At 38.2% G+C, this 14,685-nt stretch overlaps 1 protein-coding gene across 3 annotated transcripts in view; it reads right to left on the reverse strand.

The window, feature by feature from the left end:
* Positions 1 to 14,685, reverse strand: part of CDC5L (cell division cycle 5 like) — a 137,283-nt gene that overhangs the window by 102,803 nt on the left and 19,795 nt on the right. For all 3 annotated transcript variants that reach the window (XM_073810666.1, XM_004321047.4, XM_019949902.3), the window contains 7 exons: positions 13,228 to 13,372; positions 11,931 to 12,119; positions 8,626 to 8,774; positions 6,505 to 6,667; positions 4,313 to 4,477; positions 2,999 to 3,079; positions 1,628 to 1,870 (listed from right to left, as the gene is read on the reverse strand). In XM_073810666.1, coding sequence (XP_073666767.1) covers positions 1,628 to 1,870; positions 2,999 to 3,079; positions 4,313 to 4,477; positions 6,505 to 6,667; positions 8,626 to 8,774; positions 11,931 to 12,119; positions 13,228 to 13,372 — 1,135 coding nt within the window. The remainder of the gene's footprint in view (positions 1 to 1,627; positions 1,871 to 2,998; positions 3,080 to 4,312; positions 4,478 to 6,504; positions 6,668 to 8,625; positions 8,775 to 11,930; positions 12,120 to 13,227; positions 13,373 to 14,685) is intronic.

Genomic DNA, 14,685 nt, shown 5'->3' on the forward strand with positions numbered 1-14,685 from the left:
CTCCAGGAACATCAGAAAATAAACACAGGCCAAAATACATAAAGTCAAGATAAATAACCAGCATATGAAAAAATGTAAACAAAAAAATGGAAAATCAAGTCTCTAGAAGATAAGGAATGGATACTTTTAAACAATACCTCTTAGGGGAAATAATGGAAACAAACCAATTTTAACACACTTAATGAAAATCGGGCACTGTACCATCAGAGAAATGGTATTTCACTCTGAAACTGTACACAGTAAAAATTTACAAATTCACCTCTTATAATAACTAGGAGAGAGTACAGCTAAGTTCTACTTAAACCATCCCTAAAGAATCTGCTAAGTAAATAGCTGCTTCAAATTCTTCGGAACAAAGAGGACTGTAGATAGATAAATAAAATATGGGAGGATATTTAAACTACTGTATAATCGTTTCAAATAATTCCAAAGCACTACTTACATTATTATCAAAATATTTATTAGAATCTGTCCCTTATAGAATCTCTATTAGCAACAACGTGATCTTTATTTCAGGTTTCCATATGTACAATAAATTTAGGAAAATTTATTTCCTAAATTCCATCTTCCCCTCATATTTTCACTCTAAAAAGAGGAAACTGTTCAAGCATCAAGTTCATTGTCTAATTCTCACCCGGTTCAGTGACTGAACATGCCTGCCAAAGTGCAGGCGGCTCAACAGAGGACAGCTTCCATGGTACTTACTGAAAGGCAGCAAGTCAAAATTACTCGTGAATCAGCGGCAAACAAACACAAATCTAAACTCTCCTTCCTTTCTCTATCTTCTTTTTAAAAGTCCTATAATAAACATGTATCACGTATGCAATAAGAAAAAGAGAAAGTAAGAAAAAGAGAGGAGAGAGGGAAAGTGCAGGAGAGAAGACAGACAAAGGAACCTTACCGGTTTTCTCCCAAGTTAGCCCATTCTAATGGATGAGTCCATCTCTGCCCCTCAGGGCGAAAGACTAAAGAAAAAAGACTTTTAAGCTAATGACCACTCTGCTTCCAACCAGGAAACTAACTCTATTATCTTATGCCACTGTACAGATTTCTAGTCAAAATCACAGCTGTTTGCTCTGTCAAAGCAGAAAGAATAAAATGCATATGGAGGAAGAGGCAGGACAGACTTTAGACAAGAAAACATTTCTTTATTTCCTTATCCAAAAGGGTAGGGGGAAATCATGTCAGGGGAATGAATTCAGTGAATATTTCCTTTCTGTGAATAGGTGAAAGATTGAATCTGTAAATATTTTTAATATATTCTTGTTTCTTCATAGTATTCTAAATAAGTGAGGTTTAAGTATTAAAGGCATTCCACCCTATTCAGAGACAGCAGAGTTAAACACAGAAAATAGCAACTGTAGCGACTATCAATGAGGCATACACCCATGAGACAAGAACACCGTGCCATCACAGCCAGTGTTCATCTGATAAAGGCCTGCCCCTGAACACAGGAAGGGGTGGGGGGGTGGTATGTCCTTTGCATAACACTTAATATGAATATTTATCTCTTAACCATATATTTCAGTTGCTTATGAACATCAATAAGGGAAAATGTTAATGTCTGTCCATGATATATGGTATCTAACAAATACTTAAGTCTTGAGACAGAAATATTCAATGATACCTTTTTCAGGTCTTCTTTGGAAAACTTTTCGTAAGTGTTATGTTCCAGATAGGCAATGTGCTCTGCATTATTGGTACCAAATCCTATAGTTTTTCCTTTTTTATTTCCAGATGGTTCATAAGGGTGATGCAGGAGGTCATAATGAAGCATTGTGATCATTTCTTTTTTGATTAGTTCTTCACTTTTCTGTAAATCTGTCAGAGGTGGTTCTACATTTAAGGGTCTTAGAATAGTTTCGTTTACCTAAAATTTTAAAACAAGTACAATTATTAAACATGTCGCTGCAACATGCTAATGTTATTAGTTCTACCAGCATGAATTAAACACAGGCACACCTTATCTGACTGGGCTTCACTTTACTGTGATTTGCAGGCAGTGTGTTTTTTTACAAACTGTAAGGCTGTGGCAGCGCTGCGTTGAGCAAGTCTATTGGCACCATTTTTCCAACAGCATTTGCTCATTTTGTGTCTGTGTCACATTTTGGTAATTCTTGCAATATTTCAAACTTTTTCATTACTATTCTATTTGTTATGGTGAGCTGTGATCTTTAATGTTACTACTGGAAAAAGATTACGACTCAGGCTCAGAAACTTAGATGATAATTAGCATTTTTTAGCTATCAAGTACTTTATAAGTTACGTACTTTTTTTTTAGACACACTACTACTACACACTTAAAAGACTACAGTTTAGTGTAAACATAACTTTTACATGCACAAGGAAACCAAACAATTCGTGTGACTCGCTTTATTGCATGACATTCTCTTTACTACAGCGGCCTGGAACCAAACCTGCAATATCTCCGATGTATGCCTAAAGCAGTTTTACATTTTCAAAAGAAATTATTTTCCTTTTTTCTTCAAAATTCTTATTTGGGGACTTCCCTGGTGGCTCAGTGGTTAAGAATCCGCCTGCCAATGTAGGGGACACGGGTTTGAGCCCTGGTCCAGGGAAATCCCACAGGCCACAGAGCAACTAAGCCCATGCACAACTCCTGAGCCTGTGCTCTAGAGCCTGCAAGCCACAACTACTGAAGCCCGTGCACCTAGAGCCCATGCTCCGCAACAAGAGAAGCCACCACAATGAGAAGCCGGCACACCACAACGAAGAGTAGCCCCCGCTAGCTGCAGCTAGAGAAAGCCCACATGCAGCAGCGAAGACCCAATGCAGGCAATCAATCAATCAATCAATCAATTTATTTTTAAAATTCGTATTTGTACCAGTGAAGCATTTCAAAGATTGGATCTGGGAACTGCTTTACTATATTCCAGAAAGTAGATGAAATGTCGTTTTATAGATTTTATAATATAAAAAACATCAATCACATAAAAAGAAACTTAAAACTTCCTAAGCCAGAAATTCTAATACTTACTTCTGATGGTCTTGGCAGATCTTTCTGGACAGCTTTGTGCATTCGTTTCATTTCCTTTACACGCTCTGCATCTCGTATGGCCTAAAAAATTATTTTAAAAACCATTTTTGCAGCTATACAGTATTTGACACATTTCAGTAAAGCTGAAAACACTTTAGTCTATAAGAATATGTTATGTTCAAGAGCTAAAGCTGTAGGAATCTGTGTTAAGTTTGTAGAAAGGCAATATAAGGCCACTAAAATTAATCAGCCTATTCATTCTCCTATTACAGTAGAAACTAAGAACTTCCAACGTCTACCAGGAGCATTCTCCAGATTTCCATGGCTCCCTCCATCAGATAATCATTCTTTTCTTGTCTAAATCAAATCCTAAATGTAGAGGGGATGCTTCCAATTATCCCTCCTGCAACACAACCTTTCCCTTCCACCTCAAAAGCTACTGATTTTTAATTTAAAAAGCCAGCCAATGAATGTGTTGTTTCCTGATTCTTAAATTATGAATAATGTGGGTTAACACATTAGAACTTCAAACCAGTTCTGAGAGTAAATGTAACTCAAAATAGCTAAGAGAACTAAACACATAAAGTATTATCATCTATTCCCCACCAAAAAGCACATTCACGTGGTTTCCCTCTAAAATGATTTCCATTGATGCCATTCTCACTCCAACCCCGGGAAATTATTCAATTTCTAAAACCATCCTGAAATGGACTGCAGCAAGAATGTCTGAAGTGGGTCACATGATCTCAGTTTTAGTTCAAGTTTCACCAGTTTCCAGCCACAAGACCTGAGAAAGTTAACTTAATTCACCTGAGCCTGTTTCCTCATTTCTAAAACGAAGCTGACACCTATCCTACTTACATCACCTGATTGTTACGCACAAATGAGAAAGTAATTAACTAGAAGATATATTAGTACAAGGTGTTACTAATTTTATTCTGACCCAGGCTACATAGCCAAAGCCACATTTTTTATTAGTTTACACTGATGAAAAACCATTTACTCAACCAATCCAAGATGTACTAGTTTTTAAGACTGATAATAACATCTTTTCTTGGCTAGTGTGAAAGCAATGTCTAAAAGACTACTTATATGTATTTTAAAGAAGCATAATGAATTTGACAGAGGATATTTAAATGGCTATCCATATAATTATACATTTTAAGAATACCTATCAAGATATTCTAAGTATATTATGAACTATGTGAGCAAATATTATTAATGATGTAAGTAATTTTCTGCAGTGTAATTTTTTTTTAATACTGAAAAAACTTTTAAGTAGAGATCTTGAGACATGTAACAGTCATCACCCACCTGCTTCCGTGCATCCACATCAGCAGCATCTTCAATGTAAGTATCATCTATTTCACGGTCTTCCAGTTCCTTCTCGGCATTTTCTGGTAGAACAATTTCAAAGTCATTCTTGGGGGCAGGAAGGCCCAACAACCCTAAACGGAGGTGTTCACGAGATTCTCTTTCCTGTAGAAAAAAATTGGTCCTTGTCAATTCATACACATTAAAATATGCAACTAATATTGTGTAAGAGTTTCTAAAAAGTAATTAGCTTAATTTTAATTCTAGAAAAATGACCCCTAACTTCAGAGTTGAAACAAGATTTCGTTTAATTTCTATCTCCATTTCTTCCCTACCTTAAGACCAACCATAGGGCTTCCCTGGTGCCGCAGTGGTTAAGAATCCGCCTGCCAATGCAGGGGGCACGGGTTCGAGCCCTGGTCTGGGAAGATCCCACATGCCACAGAGCAACTAAGCCCGTGTGCCACAACTACTGAGCCTGCGCTCCAGAGCCCACAAGCCACAGCAACTGAAACCCGTGCGCCTAGAGCCTGGGCTCTGCAACGAGAAGCCACTGCAATGAGAAGCCTGTGCACCACAACGAAGAGTAGCCCCTGCTAACCGCAACTAGAGAAAGGCCCGCGTGCAGTAACGAAGACCCAACGCAACCAAGATAAATTAATTAAATAAATAAATTTATGGGAAAAAAAATGAAACCTTTAAAACAAAAAAAAGGACGGCTCATAAACTTTGATTTGTGGTCAACAAATTTACTCTGGGATAATCTAACAGAAGGTTTGAGAATTATCTCTGAAGGAGCAAAAAAAAAAAAAAAAAGTCCTTTAGGATTTCCATTTAAGGATTTCTGAAATTTAACAGCAAATGAAAAGAACAAGTTCAAAGGTAAATTTGTCCTTGGACTAATAAAACCTAACCTGAAAAGATGCCTGAATTTGTGTGTGTGTTTCTTTTCCATGCAAATACTAGATAATATGAAAGCCAAAGAAAACAGTTCATACTTCCCAAGAGAAAGTGCCTGGTACCCAAGTTTTCCCCAGTCCATTCTCAGCTCACTTCTCTCATTCCCCACTGCTCCATACACGTATGCTAGGTGGAAGGACCAGATGAGCTGCTATGACGCAAACATGCTCCAGGTTCACTCATGTTAACGGCCTCCATCTGGGACAGCCCCCAACCCTCCTCTGAGCATACCTCCTCAATGAAGGTTTTCCTAGTACCCACCCAACAAATGTGATTATTTCTCTGGCCAGCCAAAGCATGTTGGTTTTCCTCAAAGGGCTTATTTTATTCATATATTACAATTATTTTTGGACTTGGTTTAGTACTGCCAATCTCTCCAGAGCATAAACTTCTTGAAGACAAAGGACATCTTTACTCAACTTTAGATTCCCTGAAGTGTCCAGATCCGTGCTTTGCACACGTTAGATTCTTCATTTGTTTAATTCTTATGTAGCCACTCAGAGTTGGCATTACCTGATATCAATTTGGGCACTAAAAAAAATTCTCAACTAACCAAATCTATACATGAAGGTTGAATTAATTTGTAAACCAGAAGCAGACCATCATTGGAACTCATTTTTTTAAAAAATCTCACAATGATCTTCTGTGGCATAAATAAGAAGGCTTAACAGTGACGTAATGAAAGCAATAACGAGCAGAAACAAAACTATAACTTGTATAATTAGCTTTCTACATCACCTTGCAAAACATACAAAAGAAAACTTCACTAAGGTTAGCAACAAACATCAAATTAACGTGGCTTTGAGATCTAGACTGTCCTAAAAGTGTAATGAAAACAGAGGAATCAACGTTCAAAATCTAATTTATGAGGCATTCGAAACTCAAAACATTTTACAGAACTAGGAAAAAAAATTAAATGTACCATTCAAGAAGGTAAAGTATTAATTAGTAAATGATGAAAATTAAAAATCACAAAAGATATAAGGAGCATTACTATCAGCATAATCATTTCTGAAAAATATATTAAGAATAAGAAAAAGTAAGCAATAAGACCGTAAGATTTCCCTTCTCAAACCCTACAAATCATGTTGCTGTTCTGGTGTCCGCAGGTGTACAGAATCATAAGGTATATGCGATATGCACTGACAAGGGGAAAAATTTTAATTTGGTACCCATGAGATATTTTTTTTAAAACTTTTTTTAAAGAATACTAAAAGGGAATTGACATGTACCATCTGCTTCACATAAGAGGGATCACTGTAGTCTGCCATTCCATCCTCAGGATTAATGTTTAACTTGTCTCGAAGAGGCGTTCTACCCGGGGTAGAGTTAATAACTGGTTTGGGAGTTGTCCCACTCCGGGGAGTCAGCCCTTCAGATCCATGAGAAGGAGTTCTATAAAGACAGAAATTCCAATTAATGAAAGTGCCAATTTTATTTGGATCATGCTTTCAAATGTTTTTCACATAAATTATTTTACAAGGAAAACAGAAAAGAAATAAAGATTCCAGAAATTCCATCTCCCTACCTGGTTTTTAGTTAGACCTCTAGGTTAAAATAAAGCTTTGGTTCAGCTAACTCAGTATTTACACACAGTATATTTATTTTAATGACTTCAAATAAAGTCATTACATCTGATATTTTCTTACCTTATTAATAACTAGGTCCACCAAACATTTTTCAACCTTTTTTTAAATAAATTTATTTATTTTTATTTATTTATTTTTGGTTGCATTGGGTCTTCGTTGCTGTGTGCGAGCTTCCTCTAGTTGTGGTGGCTTCTCCTGTTGTAGAGCACGGGCTCTAGGCATGCAGGCTTCAGTAGTTCTGGCACGTGGGCTCAGTAGTTGTGGCTCGTGGGCTCTAGAGCGCTGGCTCAGTAGTTGTGGCGCACGGGCTTAGTTGCTCTGCGGCTTGTGGGATCTTCCTGGACCAGGGATCGAATCCATGTCCCCTGCACTGGCAGGCGGATTCTTAACCACTGTGCCACCAGGGAAGTCCCACAACCTTTTCTTGACACATCAGGGTGGCTGAGAACACACAGTGGGCAGAGAGGTTGGCCACCACACTCAAGATCCCTAATGACTCCTTTTGAGTTCAGTATCTTCAACTTATCATTTGTCTCCTCCCTGCCTGTAGCTGTTGGCTATCACATCATCATCATCATCATAGATGTGCATACCTGAAGTACTTCCTCCCTCTACAGTTTGGAAACCAAACACCAGGCTTTTAGAATCACATCTAAATATGAATAGCTCTGAGTTAGGTCTAAGAAACTCTCTTAGGAATAAAAGCCATAGACTTTGCACCTTATAGTTTAAATGTTCAAAGCCTTTTTTATTTTTTTGGTTGATTACTTCCTGTATCTTGGCTGTGTTCCAGACAGGTGGTGCTGCCAGAGAGTTGTTCCCAGAGGTGAGGTGAGGTGTTACCATATAACACATGGTCCCTGCCCTCAATGAGCTTACAATCTAGTTGAGAAATGAGACACCCACGGGGAAAAGAGGGATTAGGTTCTCTTGCAAGCCTTGCAATTAAATATTATATAAGGTTTTAGGGGCCAATGTTTCTTGATCCTGCTGTCATGTGCAACTATAACAGTCTTCATATACTTAACAACCAGTAGGAGGACATATTTGAAAATTAAAAGTAAACCCTAAATATTTCTAACCTTAAAAGCTCAAATTCCATTTTAATACAAATTGCTTCTATAATGTTTGTATCTTAAAAATTCTTCTTTAAAAACAGTAGCTTAAAACAAAAGAAGTATAAACAAATACTGAATTCTGAACTCTAGTTAATGACATACACAACTAGGAAGCGTTTACGGTGAAATGGACTAATACCTGCAACTTGGAAATTATTAAAAATAAGATAGATTGATGGACGGATATGTGATTAAAGCAAACACTGTAAAATATTAACTGGAGAACTGGGTGGTGAGTATATGGATGCTTGCTTTACCATTCTTTCAACCTCTCTGAATGTTAGAAATTTTCATAATAAAATGTTGGGGGAAAAGCAACAGTAATACATACATAAAAAGGCTTAGAATTTTTATAAAATTCACCAAATCATCATTAACAATGGATTGATCTGCTCTTTTAAATCAGATTAAAAGTACTGAGAAACGAGGTGATAGCACCAGAAACCCTGAAAAAAAAAAAGAAGCTCCATTTGGTATTTGACTATTTCCTGGATACTATAATGTTATTTGCTACTATGAGGAGAAATTAAAAAGCAAGTTAAACACTTATTTCCATTCTCTGCCAGCATTTCTAAAGCAAACATGTTGTCCAAGTCCTCAGATACAAGTTTTTCTAAAACAGAAAACAGTTATTTATTTACAATACCTGAATGGGGTAGAAAGAACTGTGTTTGGAGTCTGTACAACCTGCCGCTGTGGAGTCACACCTGAGAAGTCGCTCTCGTGCAAAGGGGTGTTAAGTCCACCTTTTAATGGGGTGTCCACGTTGGTCAGAGCCATGAGGTTTTGGGCTTCCTGATTAACAAGAAGGTAAAGAGGCATGTTTTAACAGTTTAGACAGGAGAGCAAATTCCTCTCTTCTTGTCCTACTACACAAATCTTGAAACAGGCAGAATTCTTATACATTTTTCTCAATGAAAACCAAGAGAGAAAATGAATACTGAGCTGTGGCAGAGTTCAATACTTCCATTCCTTCTGTCGACCTAACATTAGCATGCCAGAAGTTCTGGAATAGGGCTTCCCTGGTAGTGCAGTGGTTAAGAATCTGCCTGCCAATGCAGGGGATACGGGTTCGAGCCCTGGCCCGGGAAGATCCCACATGCCGCAGAGCAACTAAGCCCATGCGCCACAACTACTGAGCCTGTGCCCTAGAGCCCGCGAGCCACAACTACTGAGCCCATGTGCCACAACTACTGAAGCCCGCGCACCTAGAGCCCATGCTCCACAACAAGAGAAGCCACCGCAATGAGAAGCCCGTGCACCACCATGAAGAGTAGCCCCCCACTTGCTGCAACTAGAGAAAGCCCGCGCGCAGCAACGAAGACCAATGCAACAAATAAATAAATAAATAAATAAGAATTCCCTAATAAATAAGTTATAGGGATGTAATGTATAACACAGGGAATAGAGCCAATATTTTACAGAAACTTTATATGGAGTATAATCTATAAAAATATCAAATCACTATGTTGTACACCTGAAACCTATTCAATATTGTAAGTCAGCTATACTTCAATAAATAAATAAATACATTTTAAAAGAAAAACAATTTAAAAAGAAATCTCCCCAATAAAACATCCCAGCCAGTTCAGCCCACAGGAAAGTCTGGAGTCAAGGGGTCCTACCCACACCCAAGGAGTGTCTAGTCAGCTTTTAATTGCCCTACCCTTATTCCCTAGATATAGGCAAAGAACAAGATCGAAAGATATTTGAAGGGCTTCCCTGGTGGTGCAGTGGTTGAGAGTCTGCCTGCCAGTGCAGGGGACACGGGATCGAGCCCTGGTCTGCGAGGATCCCACATGCCGCGGAGCAACTGGGCCCGTGAGCCACAGCTGCTGAGCCTGCACGTCTGGAGCCTGTGCTCCACAAGAGAGGCTGTGATAGTGAGAGGCCCGCATACCGCAAAAAAAAAAAAAAAAGACTGTGCAGGAAAAAGAAAACTTGTAAAAACAAAAGAAAACCATCATTAATAGCCTCAGAGGAATAAAAAGATATTAATTAAATGAGACATTTAAAAATTGAACACATTTAAAAAAGCGCTCTTAGAAATTAAAAATATGACAGTAGAAATTTTAAAAAAAGATAAAATTCAGAAAATCTCCTAGCAATCAAATCAAAGTCAATTAAGACAGAAAACCAGAGAGTAATAAGTAGCAAAATAAATTAATGAAAGGGACGAAATTTTTTAATTTTCAAAATAACTTCCCAGAATTGAAGGCCATGAGTCTATAGAATTAAAAGACCCACCAAGTACCTAGCACAGTGGTTAAAAATAGACCCACATCAAGAAACACGCATGTGAAAAAGAGAAGATCATATAAGCTTCCAGAGAAAGAAAAAACCAGGTTTCCTATTAACAACCTGAATGGCACAGGACGTATCAATAGCAACAATGAAAGCCAGAAGACACTGGAGCACTGCCTTCAAAACTGTGAACAAAAACTCTTTCAATCTGGAATTCTATACCCTGTTGTACTATCAATCAGATAAGAGGGTAGGACAGTTATTTACAGATATTCAAGGTCTTAAAAATTCCATCTCCCATGAAACCTTCCTCAGAAAGCCACTGACAGATACACTTCACCAACAAGGGAGTCAACCAAAAAAGCCAGAGACATGGGAGCCAAGAAAGAGGAGACACAAGGGACTTTCTAGGGTGACAGTGAAGGGAAAGCAAGAGAACAAGCTGTAACAAGATCTAAAGAGTAATCAGTCCAGACTAGAAAATTCAGAAGTTCTGGGAACGACTTCAAGTGTTGAAAAAGGTAAGAATACCTAAAATGTGACCAGATTACAGGAGATTTACAGTTAGTATAAAGTCCAGAACTGAATTTGTGCTAAGTAATCAGAAAATTTAGCGACTAAATAAAACAAGTATTAATTCAAAGAAAAACACAATACTGTACAGTAGAGTAATTATAAGGCATTTTGTGGGTCAAGTGCAGTTTGACCCACAGTTTACGTAGTGAATGAATGCAGTTTACGTAGTCATAAGGTAAACCATAAATATGGAGCTGGCCAAAATTATGATTAACTATAATGGAAGATGGGAAAATGGAAAGCATGTGTATGCACAGTAGAGGCAGAAGGTGTGAGAGAGCCAGATGTTCAAATCCTTGGTGGAAAAATGCCTAAAACTGAAGAAAAACCAAAATGTAACAAGTGTCTTAGTAGTAAGGTGGTAAAAACAAAGAGCTATCACTGGTACCTCTAGAGAGCAAGCAATGAGGGGCACTGTTTTTCTTACAAAGTCTTGCAGGACTACTTGACTCCTGAATCAGTAGTCAAATTATATTTGACTATCAGAAAATTGAGATGTAAGAATGCTAAAAGACTCAGTAGTATTCCGTTAGGTTTGTCTATTCTCTGGCATGCAGACACCCTAAAGAACACACAGGGCTTCCCTGGTGGCGCAGTGGTTGAGGTCCGCCTGCTGATGCAGGGGACACGGGTTCGTGCCCTAGTCCGGGAAGATCCCACATGCCGCGGAGCGGCTAGGCCCGTGAGCCATGGCCACTGAGCCTGCACGTCCAGAGCCTGTGCTCCGCAACGGGAGAGGCCACCGTAGTGAGAGGCCCGCGTACCGCAAAAAAAAAAAAATAGAACACACACAGCTGTACACCCTATGTGCTACGGAGAGAGAGGGAAATAGTACTGAAGGCAGTCTATGCCAAGCTAAGTACAGAATCACAAGGAAGTTTTAAAAATTACTGACTACACGTGTTTGATTTTTTTTCCAGGACTGCTAGGCAATGTGAAATTTTTAAATGCTATGCTTTATTGACAGGATTTAGCTTCCCTACTACAGAAATCTCTAGCAGCTATGCATTCAGGACTGTTTCAAACTGCTTACCCTAAAACACACAAAACCCTAAAACACACAAATCCTTTATAATACTTTTAAGGATAATAAACAAAGTGAAAGGCTCACTCTACCATATGGCAGCCTACCTGCAGAATTCTGTCCTGGGAAGCTGGTGTTCGTGGTGTTCTCAAAGCGATGCTGTTGTTGGTGACATTGTACTCAGACAAGAGAGTACTGGAAGCCGAGTTTGTTATGCCAGATTCCTCAGCAGTTTGACGTGCAATTTCACTTGCTTGGCCTACTTTTACAACTTCCTGGAGTTCTGCATCTGAAATCTAAAGACACAGTTATCACAGTAGCAATATTTTAACCAAGAATAACACAGCTTAAAACTTCCACATTCCAGAAGATGAATTGCTGAAGCTGTGTGATGAGTACACAGGGGCTCGTTGTAGCACTCTCTTTACTTTTTGTGGGTTTGAAAATTTCCATAATAAAGTTTTTAAAAGTCTTCCCTATTTAATGGGGGGGAGGGAGGCAGAATTCCATATGTGACATAGAATCAAGCTGCAAATACGGAAATTCCTTTTCAGTATTTCCATACTGAAATTCTTTCAAACCAAAATATTTATAAATCAAGAACATAAAATAATAGTGTTTATACAAAGCCATTTATCAATTAGGGGGAGGGTGGGCACTAAAAACCAATTAAAATATCACACAGAGTCCACAAAGCCACCAGATCCCTAAGAAAATCAAAAGGTGTTATCCTTGTAATTTTACCAAACTAAATACCCTAAGAACTAAAAATAAATTACAGGCAAAATCTCAGTTTAAGAACTATAACTACTATGAATAACAGCATCTAACAAAATTATTTTATGTTTATGCCCAAGGATTTTGTACTGATGCAGCCAGGGCACTCATCTGCAGAAAGAAGCTGTTCAAGCCTCCTAAATCCATCCCTCTGCTCCATTTAACTGTCCAATTCTACAAAGCTGTACTCGTCAAAACAAAACAAGAGCTTATTCAAAATCCCCATGTTTCTGACCAACTATAATTCAAAGGAACAGAGCCTATGATGAGCTGAATGAATTTTCTCTTCTCCACAACTCCCATGTTGATTTTCACAGCTACTGTCTCAAAAAGAGAAGGAGGTGTGACACAACAAAACATTCCCTAAAAGAAAGTGGCCTGAAGTCCACAAGGCCAAATACCACCTTTATCAGCTACGAAAAAGAGGTCTGGAGCCCTAGCCTACTGAAAAATTGCTAAGAGCTGACAATTACTTACTAAACCATCATATGAGCAGTTCAAGGCCTGATATTTCTTAAAGGTACCAAGCACCCAGCAAAAGCCTGGCACATAGGCCTGCAAACATTAGCTGGATAAATGGTAAGCATATGAGTTCATACAATGAAAAACCTGCTTTTATCAGATTACCTGAGGGGCAGGTAGTACTAGTTTGCTTCTCTTTTTAGTGAATTCAGAAACACCACTAGTTTGAAGAATTGCTGACGGTAAATCAGATTCTTTTTTCCTTTTCAAATGCTGCTTGTCTTTTTTTCTATCTCGTCCTTCTTTTTCACTGTCATGGATCAAGGTGGAGAACAGATTTTTTAAAGTTACATATAGGCAGCAACATTAAACGCCATACAAATAGTCATATGCTCTGAACGAAATAATCCCATTCCTAATAAAATTATGACAAAAAAGACAAAACAATATACATTAAGTTGTTCCCTACACCATTACCTACCCACTATACTCAAGAGGAATGCAGACTTAGAATATCAATAGAATTACTAAGAAAATAAGATATACTAAGTAATTTAAGCACTAAATATTAAAACTATGTAACTATAGGGCTTCCCTGGTGGCGCAGTGGTTGGGAGTCCGCCTGCCGACGCAGGGGACACGGGTTCGTGCCCCGGTCCAGGGGGATCCCACATGCCACAGAGCGGCCGGGCCCGTGAGCCATGGCCGCTGAGCCTGTGCGTCCGGAGCCTGTGCTCCGCAATGGGAGAGGCCACAACAGTGAGAGGCCCGCGTACCACAAAAAATAAATAAATAAAATAAACACCTATGTAGCTATAAAGACTATGATAAGCAAAATGTTACATATAACATGAAAAGAAAAACATAAAACTACTCCTATATTGTGACTATGTTCATGTAAAAATATGTGTGTGCACATAGGAAAATGATGAAGTATACAAAAACGGAAACAATTAAATGAAGGGAACAGAATTAAAACGTGAGTTTTAAAAGTTTTCCTTTAAAACTATTCTTCAATTGTTTGCTATGATTTTTTTTAATTCATTAATTTTTTTAAAGGATATCTAAGTCCTGACAAATGACACCAAAAAGTTGTTAAGGTCTAAAGCCAGGCTCAAGGCCATCTTTTAAAGGACCAGGAATGCCTTCTCCCCCTCTGCATGTCATCCTCTTCTTCCGTCTAGTCTACTCCTTCCAAATGACTATTTTTTCTTCAATCTCTTTATTTGTAGAGGCTACCTAAAGCAAGGTCCTAATTTGAAAAATAAATACAATGGAGTACATCCAAGAAAATCCTGTTTCACAGTGACTGACATCTGTTGTTTACTAACAATTCATGTCAACAGAAATGGAAAGCCATTGGGGGAGTACTAAAAATCTCTGACAATCCTAAAAGGTTCTCCCCACAACATTCAGATATAACAATTTAAAAACTCTAAAAATCCCTAGAAATAAACAAAATCCTCTGTATTCTAAGACATTTTAAAAATATACCTACTAATCGCCATTAAGTGAAAAGACTTAAAAATGCATTGGTAATGTTTTTCCTTTTAATTTCATTTTATGAAAAACAAGAGGGAATTCCCTGGCAGTCCGGTGGTTAGAACTCACCACTTTCACCGC

This window comes from Tursiops truncatus, chromosome 10 (assembly GCF_011762595.2).
Source record: "Tursiops truncatus isolate mTurTru1 chromosome 10, mTurTru1.mat.Y, whole genome shotgun sequence".
In the NCBI taxonomy this organism is placed as follows: domain Eukaryota; kingdom Metazoa; phylum Chordata; class Mammalia; order Artiodactyla; family Delphinidae; genus Tursiops; species Tursiops truncatus.